At 59.1% G+C, this 14,141-nt stretch overlaps 1 protein-coding gene across 1 annotated transcript in view; it reads right to left on the bottom strand.

The window, feature by feature from the left end:
* The window catches only part of ATP2C2 (ATPase secretory pathway Ca2+ transporting 2), a 66,459-nt gene continuing 52,318 nt past the window's right edge, over window positions 1-14,141 (bottom strand). Inside the window, exons 14-27 of the mRNA XM_039227321.1 lie at window positions 13,611-13,712; window positions 12,496-12,585; window positions 9,945-10,046; window positions 8,416-8,572; window positions 7,329-7,499; window positions 6,529-6,626; window positions 6,387-6,437; window positions 5,062-5,228; window positions 3,867-3,935; window positions 3,660-3,776; window positions 2,309-2,456; window positions 1,506-1,604; window positions 1,226-1,367; window positions 1-325 (exon numbers count right to left, since the gene is read on the bottom strand). Of these exons, the coding sequence (XP_039083252.1) occupies window positions 207-325; window positions 1,226-1,367; window positions 1,506-1,604; window positions 2,309-2,456; window positions 3,660-3,776; window positions 3,867-3,935; window positions 5,062-5,228; window positions 6,387-6,437; window positions 6,529-6,626; window positions 7,329-7,499; window positions 8,416-8,572; window positions 9,945-10,046; window positions 12,496-12,585; window positions 13,611-13,712 (1,632 nt within the window). The 3' untranslated portion in view covers window positions 1-206. The remainder of the gene's footprint in view (window positions 326-1,225; window positions 1,368-1,505; window positions 1,605-2,308; window positions 2,457-3,659; window positions 3,777-3,866; window positions 3,936-5,061; window positions 5,229-6,386; window positions 6,438-6,528; window positions 6,627-7,328; window positions 7,500-8,415; window positions 8,573-9,944; window positions 10,047-12,495; window positions 12,586-13,610; window positions 13,713-14,141) is intronic.

The raw sequence follows: 14,141 nt of genomic DNA, 5'->3' as shown, positions 1-14,141 counted from the left end.
TAAAAATCACTGTGATTTAATAAATAGCGAGTGTTTCTGTGTGGCCCCCCCCTCGGCCCCCTGCTGGCTTCCCAAGAGGCGGATGAAGTGAGGGACCTAACCGGCCCTAGCGGTGTCCTAAGAGCATCCCTCGGAAGGGGGGCTGGGGGAGGCCCAGCTTCACATAAAAATAGAGATTCTTCGGGGATTTTGCGCAGGCAGGGCCGCTATACATCTTCCCGGCGAGTCTGGGCGTTGCCGGCTCTGGAGCAGAACTTTTCGCAAAGCTTGAGGAGCTCTGAGAAAACGAACACGGAGGAAGCCAGTCCGGTTAAAAGCAACAAATCTGCAAAAAGGTGAGAAGAAAATGGGGGTCAGAGCATGGGATGTCCCCCCCCCCACCCCGAGCTCCCTTCCTTATGTCTTGTCTTTAGTCAGAGAGAACCCAGGGGTGAGGGGGGTGGAGCGGACCTTCCCCTCCCGGGAGGGGCAGTTGCCCCTGCAGCTCTCCAGGTGGCTCAGGGCAGGGGTGGGGGTGCGTGACCGCCTCCAGCTGTAACAGGACCCTCACCCCATCTGCCTGAGGGTGGACCCTCCCCCCCCCCCACCTTCGGGGCTCTGAGCACTGTGCCCACCACCTCCAACTGGCCCGTGTTACGACCTGTGGACGTACCCGGGCCTCCCCGCCCCGCAAGTGGCCCCGGTCAGTGCTGCTGCTCAGGTGCCCTGTCCCCTCCCCCCCTCCCACTTGTGCTGTCATCTCAGCGTCGGGCAGAGGTGGCCAGGGTACCGGGCAGGTCACATGGAAGAGGCTGGATCTGGGGGGGGGGCGCCCCAGGATTCTATACCAGGGCAGGCGGGCTCAGGGCCCCGGACAGCCGCGGTCGTTAATTCACTTTTTTAGCAAGAGCTGCTGGGTGGCTGCTCCCTGTCTTGAGGTCAGTGAGTCACCAAGACCCACTAGACCCCTGCCAGCGGGGGCAGAGTGAGCCCAGACTGTCGCCCACTGTGGCGCAGCCCCCGGGCCATGCCGTACGTGCTGTGGGGGCTCGGAGCTGCCAGACCTGGGACAGGGGGACCGGGAGGCCCTTGGTGGCCTTCCTGGTGGAGGTGCCTCGTCCTCTGGTTCCCCGTGTGCTCCACGCCCCCATCAGGGCGGCTGGCCGGGCACACTTAGGGACTTTGCATCTGTGAACCTGCACGTCCGCCTCTGTTGCCCCTCATGTCCCCCTTCCCCCCCACTCACCGAGGGCACCCAGGTTCTCCGTCTGGAAGACCTTCTGCAGGGGCGGGATGTAAATCACGGCCAGCTGCCCCAGAAGGGAGCCCAGCACCGAGTACAGGAACATGGGGTTCCGCAGGAAGCCGATCTCAAATATCAGCTTGGTCTGTGCAGGGAGAAGGGCGCGTGTCGGCCGGGTCACAGGCCACAGCACAGCTGGCGACGCTTACGGACGCCCACCCGGGCTGCGGCGTTAGTGGCCGAGTCCTGCCGGGAAGGGAGCGGAGGGCAGCCCGGGGCTCACCTGGGAGCGGCAGGTCAAGGCGTTGAAGAGGTCGAAGAACACGAAGCAGGTGAAGGTCATGGTCGTGGTGCGCGGGGTGCTCGCCTTGTCGGCGGGGATCTGGAAGACGGAGGCACAGGGTGGGCGGGCCCGGGCCACCCAGCAGACAGCGGCTCCACCAGGAACCGACCCCCAGGCTGGGGGCAGCTGGAGTAACGGGGGAGTGTCCCGGACCCACGAACTCAGGACTCCGAGCTGCCCCCCTGCCCCCACCTGAACCCTGCACAGGTAAAGAGAAGGTCCCTTCATAACGCAGGTGCCAATTTGGGGAAAGCAAAGCCGCTCCTTCGGGGGGGAGGCAGGGCTGGAGAGAAACTGAGATGTGCAGGGGTCCCGTGTCCTGTCCCCGCTTCCCGCACTTGGCCGTGCCTGGTTCTCCACCGCGAGCACAGCGTGCGGCACGGGGGCCACCTGAGCCACCACAGGGTGACCCGTAAGGTCCCTCAAATAATCACCTCCAGGGAACAAGACGGGACTTCCTTTTAACAGATTGCAATTGTTTCCTGGTGACGATGGAAAGTGTCAGGGACCTCGGGTTTCTTTTCCCTGCCGGGGGGCCTGTTCTTCCACCTTCTCCCCCTTCCCTTCAGCGACAGCCCCCCCCCCCCCCCCGTGCACGTGTGTCCCTGGTCAGAGCCGGAGCCCCATGCACCCGGGGGGTGGGCGAGGAGTGTCCTCCGTGCTTGGCGCACAGCCAGCTGCGAGGCTCCCACCACAGGGCTCAGCAAATACCGGCCGCGTGAGGCAGTGAGGACTCGGCTCACCTCTTTCCAGAAGATGAAGAGGGTCCCGCTGATGATGACAGCGGCCGACAGCAGGGTTTTCAGGACCAGGGCTCTGCTGAGGATGGTGTCCTTGATGTTCCGCGGTGGCTGGCGGAGCGCGTCGTCGTCAACCGGCTCCACCCCCAAGCTGCTTGGACAGGACAAGGGACCTTGACGTCAACCACTGGGAAAGGTCATTTTAGGAAACCAGACACAGCGAGGAGGGGGCTTTGGCCACGTGCCCCCGGGCTGTCGCCAGGAGCCTGGGCTGGCCCCACTCCTACGGGGACCTCCCTGTCCTTGCCGGAAGCCCGCCCCTCACATCCTCTGCCCCCCCCCACCCTCCCGCCACGAGCCTGGGTCCCAGGGGCAGCCATCCACCCGTCCCTGAGCTTGGCGGAGGAAAACCACCCCGAGCCGCCCACACGGCGGTCCTGGCACCCCTCACGATCACGCAGTTTCCATCACCAGGGGGCGCCCAGAGGGCTGGAGAAACTCTGCCCACCACAGGGCTCCCCCATCCACTGAGGGACCCCCGCCATCAGCTGACTGTGAAACAGCGGGACCGGGGTAGACCAGCAGAAGACGGGGCGCGGGGCACGGAGTAAGCGGGCTACACACCCCTTCACTCCTGGCCTGTGCCCGGCATGTGACGAGGGACCCTCCCACTGGGCGTGGAGGGACAAAGTGGGACCCGGGCCCTCAGCAGCTATAATTGTGACGGTTGAATAATTGTAATGTATATAATACGTATCGCACACATACATGTGTGTTATATGTGGGTGGTATGTGATATATAATATATATATCACCTGTACAATAAACAGCATGTACCGTGTGCTCACACAGCACCCTGCTTGCTCATGGACATCTGTCTCCCTGCCCCCAAAGGGGACCCTCTCTCGTGCACCATTCAGCTCCCCTACCACTCCGGTCTCATCCATCCACCCAGCAAATGACTCGCTGACCACCTACTGTGTGCCAAGCACCCTTTTAGGAGCTGGGGACGCTTCAGGGAACAAACCCCAAACCTTGGCACACGGGAGAGAGGGGTCATAACCAGATAAACAAGGACGTATGTGTGTATTTTTTTCTCCAGGGAAAAATAAAGCAGGGTCAAAAGGAGACTTTGAGTGAGAGCCAGGAGGCTGCTGTTGGAGTAAACACGGAGGACATCTCAGAGATGGTGACGTGAAGAGAGGGCCTGAGCCATGCAGGGACCCAGGGAGCACCCCCACTCTCACCCCACGCAGGCGCCTCCTCCCAGGGCATCCCGCAGGCTGTCTTCCCTGCAGCGTCCCCTACTCCATGCAGGGGTGGGCAGAGCCTCGCCGGCAGCCGGGCGCCTCACCTCTGCGCTGGCGGCCCGTCCATGATGATGTTGATCCACAGGATCTGCATGGCGTTGAGGGGGCTGGGCAGCTTGCACACGGTGGACAGAGTGATGAGGCTCAGGGCCGAGATACTCCTGCGGGGCACACGCGGGGCACCGTCGACGGCTGCGCGCCGGACGCACACGCAGCCCCGACAGCCCTCAGAGACGCCGGCCTCCACTTACGTGCTCAGCTGAAACCGGACAAAGTTTTTGATGTTATGAAAAATCCCCTTGCCTTCCTCCACCGCATTCCTGCAAGAGGGGACAGAGTGTGTGTCACAAAGAGGGCCCCTCGCTGGCTGCACAGGATGGTGGTGTCCTGACCGGCACTGGTGGCTGCGATGTCCCTTCTGTGCGAAGACAGCGGATTATTCTCCAGCCCGCGCCTGGACTCCTGAGCACTGAATGCAACGCAGAGTCACTGGTGACGAGAGGCACAGCAGAGCCACTTGGACCCGCTGATTAGACCCAGGTGTGTGACACGGAGGGCGAGAGTTAGGGGGCTGAAACCGCCACCCTCGGTATTTTTAGAAAACTCTGCAAAAGTCCCTTAAAGAACTTGATCTTGAGTCACTAATGCAGAAAACTTTTTTCCTACGAATTTTTTTTGCAAAAGAACTAAAATTAGACTTATTTATTAACTGCATCTTAGGCCTTTTTTTTTTTTAAACTAAGGGGGAAGTGGGCTTAGGACTCCTAAGGCGAATCCATTTACAAAGAAAAGACTCCCCTATAAAGTCAAAAATCACACCAAACTTCAATTTTCAGATTTTTGATACCAGGCGTAGCAAGACTCCTCTGCCAATCCCCCTGTGATCATAATGTATTTATGAATAAAGTCTTAATTAGAACAAATTAAAATGAGAGCTAGAGGGAAGGCAAATTCATTAAGGAAACAAAGAAAAGAGGAAAACAGGCGTTTTGTAATCTCGGAAGCGTGAGATCCGATCGGCGCGAACAACCCACAGACACTCCCGCCCCGGCTCTCAGCGTGTGAAATGTACGCACACGCACGGCCCTCGCCTCAGACCGCACATACTCACTCTTCGTTGTTTCCCACTTACCATCACAGTGTGAGGGCTTCCCTGCGTCTTTAAAATGTTTCTCAGAACGTGGTGTTGAATGGCTCCCCTGCCCTTGCCGTGGGCAGCTGGGGTCTGGGGCCTAGCGTTTCCCCGCACGGGTGCCTGCCTCCGCCCGTGCACCTGACCCGCTTCCCGTGAGACGCACCCGCAGGCTGTGCACTGCGTCTGCTGCACGGTCTGGAGCACCCCCTGCGCCCTGCACCCCCTGCTTTAAGTGTGGTGCAGACCTGGGGACATCTGTCTCCCTAGCAGCCGGTGACCGTGGGCTGAACAACACTCACGGAACCACTTACATGATGGCCGAGAAGTCGTCATCCACCAGGATCATGGCGGCAGCCTCTTTGCTCACGTCTGTCCCCGCCTGCCCCATGGCGATCCCGATGTCCGCAGACTTCAGGGCGACTGCGTCATTCACGCCGTCCCCGGTCATGGCCACGATGGCCCCCGATTCCTGCAAAGCCTTGGGAGACAGGAGGTGAGTGAAGGCTGCAGCCCTTCCAGAAACTTCCTCCCCTCTGGAGGCTGTGCCTCTCTTACTGCATGGCTGACGGCGGAGGCCTCTCTCTCGAGTCAGCTGGCCCGAGTCTGAGTCCCAGCCCCACCTGCACCCGCTGTGGGAACCAGGCAAGCCCCGAACCTCTGAGCCTCAGCTTGTCCATCTGCCAAGTGGGGGCGGCTGTCTCTCCTAGGAGAGCCTGCACTAGGCCCGCGGGTGTGACCGCGCCCACCCTTGCGCGGGCTCATTCCGTGTTCTCCACTAACAAACAGAAGTCAACAACTTACCCTGAGGCCATGTGGTGCCCCAGAAGTATTAATGTTTCCTCTTAGGAATAACTTGCATGGAGACTGACTCCCTAGAACTAAAAACCCCCAAACAGCATAAAGAATAAAAGCACAGAGCTAAAAAGCACATTGTCTTTTTTCTTTTTTAAAAAATTCACTTATTTTGAGAGAGAGAGCAAGGGAGGAGCAGAGAGGAAGGCAGAGGATCCAACGCGGGGTCTGAGCTGTCAGCACAGAGCCTGACGTGGGGCCTGACCTCACAAACTGTGAGATCACGACCTGAGCTGAAGTTGGATGCTTAACTGGCCGAGCCCCCCAGGCGCCCCGAGAGCGGACGTTCAGGTGCTCACGTGGAGGACCCAGCGCCGGCAGGGCCCTCGCCCAGGCGCGGGCAGAGAATCACGTCCCCTCTCCACGGGGCACCCGCCGTGTGCCCAGAGCCTCACCGCCCAGCCTCCCGTAATCCTCACTCGCCTTGTGAACTGGCTGATGTCATTCATCCTACCCCCAGTTTACAGACTGGGACCCTGAGGCCCGGAGTTCAGTAATAGGAATAAGGCCAGAGCACTCGACTAACAGAGGCCACCCGCTTTTTATTCTTCCCTCCGCGCTCCCCCACCCCCAATTCCTGCCCCGGTCTCTGGTGTGTGTGGCAAAGGTCACCCCGCTCTCCCCTTCCCAGGGGCTGGGGCAGCTGTCCTGGACCCAGAGACGGAAGCACGACTTGAGGACGGCCAAGGCTGGTGCCAGCTTGGACCCAGGACCCCCCACCCCCACCCCGGGGCACAGCCACCACCCTGAACTGACCCCAATGGACGCATGAGGCACAGCTCACCTTGATGATTTTGAGCTTGTGCTTTGGGCTGGTTCTGAAGAAGACCGATACCTGGGTACAGAGGCGCAGAAGAAGAGTCCGTGAACTTGGAGCTGGAACTGCCCCCACCCATCCCCCCGCGGCCCCCCTGGGAGGACCCCACCTTCCCGACATGGTCAGCCAGCTCCTTCGGCTCCATACTGTCCACCTCTTCCCCGGACATGGCTTTCAGCGTCCCGTTGCACAAGCCGATATTCCTTCCTGCGTGGTGTGCAGAGCCCGCGCTGAGGGCTCGCTCCTGCCCCTCACTCCCCCTGCCTGACACCAGCCCCTGCCTGGGCTGCAGACGATGAGCAGAGCAAAGCCACGATGGCTACCCCCCGCCGAGCACCTGCTACGTTACATGATGCCCATTCCATCCACAGACCTTATTATCCCTGCTTGAAAGATGAGGAAACGGCGGGGAGTGACGTCCCCCGACCCCCCCAGGTCCCAGAGATGCTGAGCGGCGATACTGGAACCCGACGGGGTTTTGTCTGAGTCTAGAGTTTCTGAGGCTTTCAGAGCACTGGGCGCCATGGGACAGAGCAGGGAGAACCAGACATGAGGAAGAAGAGTGAGAGGAGGAGGGTGGCGGCCCCCCCCCGAGGGAGAAGAGCCTGGAGGCCAGGGTGTTCAGTGGCCCGCCCAGGGCACACGGAACCGGACCAGAACCCGGCGCTGGCAACGATGCTGCCTGGGAAGAGGCAGTGAGGTCAAGGTCATGGCTGAGAGGCCCGCCGCACACGGGAGGTCTGCCCCCTTTGGAGGACCTGCCGATGTATTAGAGACGACCATCTCTGATGGGGGGGGGCGCCGCTCCATGAACCCAGAGTCTCTGTGTGCACACGGCAGGTGGGCTGTGGTGCCCTGCCCCACGGGGCGGCCCCGCTCCCCGCCCGGCGCCCACCGCGCCCCGCTCACCTATGGCTGACGCCGTCTCCACAGCATCTCCCGTTATCATCTTCACGGACACGCCCGACTGACAGAGGACCTGCATGGCCTCCTTCACGCCGGCCCGCGGAGGGTCGATGATTCCGACGAGACCCAGGAAAGTCAGCCTCCCCAGCTCGGGTCCGGAAGCCAGGGCCAGCACTGAGGAGAGACCAAGAGCCACGAAGGTCCACCGTGGGCCGAGGGCGTCCCCGGTCAGCCGGGCCCCTCCAAGGCCCGAGGGGGGCTTGGGCACAATGTTCCCGGACCAGGAAAGGAAGCCAAAGATGTTCCCAGGGGTCGGCCAACCGCAGGGAGAAATGGAGGGACGCTGGGAGCGGCAGAAAGTGAGACTTTGGTTCCACGGGACCAGGTGCAGGTAACCCCCCTACCCCGGCCCTGCTAAGCTCGGCCTCAGCAAACTGTGACATCCCACCCCGTACACCTGCCGGCAAGCTGCTACCAATGGATCATTTCTGTTTTCCCGAAGGGAAAAACCAAGGCAACCGAGACCCAGCCCAAGGCTTCTCACTCTCCCCAGAGAGGGAATCCCAGCGTTCAGGAGCGTTTTCAAATACTTCTTCTGAAAAGGGCCAGGCTGACCAATGGCAGCGTGGGAAACAGGCGTGTTCACGTTCCGCTCACCAGGGAAGGCTCTGTCCCTGGTGCGGGAAACTGGAACCAGCCAAGGACGTCTACCTTGGTTGAGAAGAGCTGCGGGTTTTCCCACAGGGGGTGAGAAAGACGACCGATCGGGAACACTGGTGTCTGTGGGATGCCTCACTCGTCCGGCAGAAAACTCAGGAGGGAGGCTCCGGCCGTCCTCACACACACGAGCCGCGTCGGGACTAACGCGTGTCATTTGGTGGCGGAGATGGGTGTGGGGGAGGGGGTGCGGGGGGGGGGGGCTCCTGCCTTTCACGTGACCCTGAATTCCACACTTGCTTTACTTTCATTAGCATGATCCTGACTGCAGTTCTGACCGATCCCCTTCCCAAGGACCCCGCATTCGTGCACCTGAAGGGTCAATGTCACGTGCAAACTTAAAGCGCGGGGCTGGGGGGTAAGAGGTACTGACCCCGCAGGCCAAGCGACCCCATCTTCTTCTCCTCCTGCTGGCAGAAGGCTCTCTGCTGGGGCGTCAGTGGCAGGGAGATGCCTCCGTGGTTGTACATGGTACAGTAATTAATCACTTCCTCGAAGGCCCCCTTCATGAAGTAAATGTCTTCCTGGTCCTTGGAAAAGAAAGACAAGAAAAAAGCCCGCCATCCTGGGATTGTAGGGCCGTCTGGTGACTGTCACCTCACGCACACAGAGATGTTCAGGGCGGGGTTATTTATAGCGGATTGTTACTGCTCCCCAGTACAGGACAGGTTAGATAAATGACAGAAAGCCACACGAGGGGCCACCACGTTGCCCATAAAAGGGCTGAGGCTGATCTTTGATCCGCACGCGTGCTGTATGTTAAGTCCCTTGTTAACGTCACTGAGAGCGCCCCATACATTCCGTTAATCAGTCACACCAAGGCCACCAGGATGCCTTTACGTGTGGCACGGATCGCTAGACTGCTATTTAAATCGGGAGTGTTGCGTCCCAAGGGCAGGTGCCGTTTCTGTTTTGTTCGCCCCTGCATGTGACTCCTAAAAGTGAACCCAAACGAGCCTGTTTTCCCGCACATTCGTTAGGCTCTGTCCCCTGCCACGGTGAGGTCCGCGCGGAAGGCACCTGCCAGTGCGGGTCACACTCTGTCCCCGGTTAGCACGGCGCCTGAGCGCCCATGGCAGGCGGGCCGTGAGCCTGCGTGAACCAATACAGAAAGATGCCTGAGGCATCCCTGTAAGGGAGAGAAGCGAATTAGATGCTTATACCGCACGACCCTGTTTTAAAACCATGTGTTGTCATAAACGTGTTTAGAACCTGGAATATTCCATCCCAGACTGTTGAGGGGGGTTGCCTTGGGGAGGTGATGGGTCGGGAGGGAAGAAGGGCGGGATCAGATGGACTTTCCATATTTAAGTCACGTTTCTATAATTTATTTCCACGGGAATGTATCACTATTGTCTTTGGTGAGGAAAAAAGATACGAAGGTGCTGCACACAAGGGTGCGTGTGTGACGCAGGAGCTCACAGGTCACACCCTCTGTGGTGGGTGCTGGGATGTGCCTCCTGACCCCCTGCAGGCATGCAGGACTGTCCCCACCCGGTGACGGTCAAAGGCACTCATACTTGTCAAGAGCTCGGCACCGGGATGTGAAGAACGGACCTCCGAGTGAGCAAGAGCGTTGCTGGCAAGGGCGGGCGCACGCATCGGAACTCCCGGCACGCACAGCTTCCCACTGGCTCCCGCTCCTGAGATTTCGGACTCAGGAGTTCTTGGTGGGCCTGAGAATTTGCATTTTTAACCGATCCCCACGGGGTGCTGCTGGCCTGGGAAGCCCGCTTTGTCAACTACCGTTTGGAAAGTCTAATTGCTATTGAGTGTACGCTCATGGACTTGAAACTCCGCAGAAGCAGGGGGGAGCTTTCAACCCTCCCCGCCTCGCACCTGTATTTTGCTCTCTTTGGGGTGTCGGGGAGAGGGTGGGAAGGGGCAGAGAAGAAAACTCACCTCATTCTTGGGGCTGCACTTTACTGCCATCCACTTCTGCTCCGAGCTGAACGGAATCTCTTTTTTCCTCACGTATGAATCTTTAATATCCCCTAAGTCCATCTAGGAAAATCAAAGGCAGTGCCCCTCGTGAGTTATCCTAAACCAGTCTCTATGCAAAGCTCAGCCCACTTCTGTTATTCATTATTCAAACCATTTCCGGCGGATGAGAAATCAAAGCATTTAGCTCGCAGAGAAAGGCCACCTGCTTTCCAACGTTCCACTGGCGGGGGGGTGGGGGGGGGGGGGGGGGGGGAGTCTCCTTTCTCTGGTCCCAGGGCAGAACCAGCTGGTCCTTTTGCAGCAGCTTCTGGCTAAAACGTGCTCAGAAACAAAAGCCTGTGGGCTCCTTCCAGGAGAAACGTTTCGGACTGAAAGATGTAGCAATTTCCCCCAAAAGAATGCCTGGTCGGTGGGGTGGCCTGCTGTGACAGCCCGGGGTCCTTGCCAGGCCTCACATTCGTGGACAGTTTTCGGGCCAGGTACTTGCCATCTCCGAGCCTCAGTTTCCCCAACTGTATACCAGTCCCGACCCATGCATCCCATGCCTCCCTCCCCCTGCAACAGGTGAAAATGGATTCTTAGGGGGCAAAAATCTACTCCTTTATATATAAGCCACATATATACACACAGTACCCGCACACACAGTTTCTATGTGGGATTAAAGCTCACGGGGAGTGATCGGGGCAAAAAACGTCTTAAAAGGCTCTTCCCGAGGGTCTTGTGACTCGCACCGAGTCCCTCCACCGGACGCACCGAAGTCCTAACCCCTCGGTGTCTGTGAACGCGGTCTTATTTGGAAATAGGGTCTCTGAGGGACGTAAGCCGGTTAAGATGAGGCCATTAGTGTGTGTCCACATCCAGGACGACTGGCCGCGGTTGGAGGGGCGGGGGGCCAGGCCCCCATCTCAGGAGCTGTGACACAGTAAACTCCGCTGTTTCAGGCGCCCCGTTTGCGGCCCTTGATTTCAGCAGCTCCGGGGAGCCAACAAGGCACTGATTCAGGGAGACGGTTCAGAGCCACTGACCTAAACTCTGAGGCGGGTTTGAGGAGGGACGTGATAAGCGCCGAGCCTGCCACACGGTCACGGGAGGCGCTTTGTACGTGTCAGCCGTTACCAGGCTCCCTTAGGCGTTCAGGCCCGCGTAACACGTAAAGAAGAGAGGGTTCTGGGGGCGCCTGGGTGGCTTAGTCGGTTAAGCGTCTGACTTTCGCTTAGGTCATGATCTCGCGGTTCGTGGGTTCGAGCCCCGCGTCGGGCTCTGTGCTGACTGCCAGCTCGGAGCCTGGAGCCTGTTTCAGTCTGTGACTCCCTCTCTCTCTGAGAGGCTTTCTGTTTGTTTGTTTATTTATTTTGAGAGAGAGAGAGAGAGAGAAGGGGAAAGGCAGAGAGAGAATCCCAAGCAGGCTCTGTGCTGTCAGCATGGAGCCTGATACGGGGCTCAAACTCATGACCTGAGCCTAAATTAAAAGTCAGACACAACCCACTAAGCCACTCAGGTGCCCCTACAGTTACAGGGATTTTTTTTAAAATTTTTAAAATATTTATTTTTGAGAGAGAGAAAGCACAGCATGAGCAGGGGAGGGGCAGAGAGAGAGGGAGACACAGAATCTGAAACAGGCTCCAGGCTCCGAGCTGTCAACACAGAGCCCGAAGTGGGGCTTGAACTCAAACCGCGAGATCATGACCTGAGCCAGAGTCAGACACTTAACTGAGCCACCCGGGCGCCCCTACAGGGACTTATTAAAAGGGTGACTCTTCTCCCCCGCCTCACCCCTGCCCTTGCAGCACAGTCTGCCTGAACCTGGCAGAGATGGGCGCCTGGGGCTGGGGGAGGGACGGGGAAGCCATCCTGGGGGCCTGGATGAGCAGGGAAGGGCAGTAAACCCGAGGCAGCCATGGGAGGAAGGGCAGACGGAGGGGCCCCAGCACCAGAGGCAGCAGGCAGAGGGCTGAGGAGGAGGAGGAGGGGCAGCTGTGCAGGACACGCCCCCCGAGGCGGGCTTGTACCCCTCTGGGAGGGGTGTGATCACGCCTCCCATTTGTGCACAAGGCAGGCACCTCGCGGCCCACCGCCCGCCCCTCCAGCCCCCGGGGCAGCCGCCCCACACCCGGCTCTGGGCACAGGGTGGGGGCATTTCCCCAAGTCACAACCTCGGGGGCTGACCGCGGAGCCCTGCGATCAGTCACATGCCCTAAAAGGAAGGGGTGTTCCCACATGAGCTCGGGGGCCGCCGGTGGGTCTCATTCCTGTCTCCCCAGCACCGCCATGGGGGCTGAGCCACGGGGCGCCCGAGCATTCTTGCCGGGAAGGGTTAGAGGCATGCAGAATGTTCCAGAACCACACGGCATCTCAGATCCCATCCCCTCCGCGAGTCGGCGACAGCCTAAGGAGGTCTGGGGCCACTTCCTCCCTTATTACCAAGCTTCCCCAGGCAGGAGCCCGAACTCCGCCCCTAATCCAGCCCCGAGAGACCGCGCTCCGGCGCAGACCGTCCGGGGGCTCCTACCTTCATTGCCAGGGCGAGCAGGGCGCCTTCCGTGGGCTGTCCTATCACGGCGTTTTTCCTGATGACGGCGTTGTTGGCCGCACAGCCCGCCTGCGGGGGGGGGGGGTTCTGAATGTCTGTAGCTACTATTCGGAGCTGGCACCCCTCGGGGTCCTGGGCTCACTCAGGCACGTGAACAAGCCACACGTGAAGGCCTGGCCCGTGCTGGGGGCGAGCGCCGGGGCGGGCGTGAGGGGCAGGTTTGACTCTTCAAAACACACCAGAGTCCCCGCTCTCCAAAATAAACACAGTGAGTTTTCACTGACTCCGCTGAACGTTGTGGTCCCGAGGCGGTGTGATGGGGACGCTGGGGTAACGGAGGGACCCCCTGTGGGTTCGGGTCCCAGCTCGGGGTGACAAACTGCCCCGACATCAGATGTGGCAGTGGCCGCACAACTTTGTGAAGGCGCTAAAACCACTGAACTGTACGCCTTATTTACAGGGGTGAGTTCTGTGGTATAGGACTGTCCTTCTCAATTAAAAAGGACACTTAAAATAAAAGAAACAGACATACAAAGCGAGCATGGGGGTGAATCCTAGCTCCCCCCCTCACTGGCTGGGTGATCCCGGGCACCCCCGTCACCTCTATGAGCCCGTTTCTTAATCTGCACACTGAGATCAGAGGGCCATCCTCGGCCTCGAAGGGGTGCTACAGAATGTTCCAGAACCATTCTGCATAGTTAAGCGGCACCAGTGAGGTGGGACCTTCACAGCTCACTAAATATTCTAGAAGACGGCTGCTCGGTTCGGACCTCGGAGGGCACTGGGTGTATGGGAGGCGTGAGTATGGCTAATAGGACTCGTATCAGCAATTGAACAGGTTTGTTGGCCAAGTTCAGTGAACACCTACTGGGTAAGGCGCCTCTTTGAAGCCTCTCCAGCAGGCAGGGAGGAGTACGGAGGGCTTAACAGATGTTCCCATCTGTTCCTGGGCCCCTGTGACGCCTGACCCCTGGGGCCACGGGGCCACACCCCAACCAGTTGGTCCAATAGCGATTCCTCCCTTTGGACTTTGGAGAGAATACCCGTCAGCTCCTTTTAAATGTCTGTTTCCACCGTGGGGCTCTGACACTCACCTCTACTAACTTCCCCACTGAGACGTTGTTAAACTCCTTAATGACCTCCTTTGAGGGTAACAGACAGACGGCGCCTTTGCCGTTATATCCAACTCCGCTGACCTGCAGGCAGAGCCACAGAGAGGATGTCCCCACGTGTCCATAATACACTCCCCCGCGTGTCCCCTGATCTTTTTTCTGGGAGATCCACCCCAAGGACGTAATCCTACCCACGAAGAAGGCCTCAAGCGTGAGGACACTCCCTGCACACTGTGGATTAATCGGAAAACCTCACTAAGCGCCACGCTTTAGAAACTGCTACAAGCTCGGGGCGCGTGGGGGGCTCAGGTGGTTAAGCGTCCGACTTTCGCTTAGGTCATGATCTCGCGGTTCGTGGGTTCGAGCCCCGCGTCGGGCTCTGTGCTGACTGCCAGCTCGGAGCCTGGAGCCTGTTTCAGAGTCTGTATCTCCCTCTCTCTCTGACCCTCCCCTGCTCACGCTGTCTCTCTCTCTCTCCTAGAAATAAATAAAAAATATTTAAAAAAAAAAAAA

This window comes from Hyaena hyaena, unplaced genomic scaffold, assembly GCF_003009895.1.
Source record: "Hyaena hyaena isolate Hyena2069 unplaced genomic scaffold, ASM300989v1 scaffold_1, whole genome shotgun sequence".
NCBI classification, from domain to species: domain Eukaryota; kingdom Metazoa; phylum Chordata; class Mammalia; order Carnivora; family Hyaenidae; genus Hyaena; species Hyaena hyaena.
This window is presented reverse-complemented; position numbering and strand designations above follow the sequence as displayed.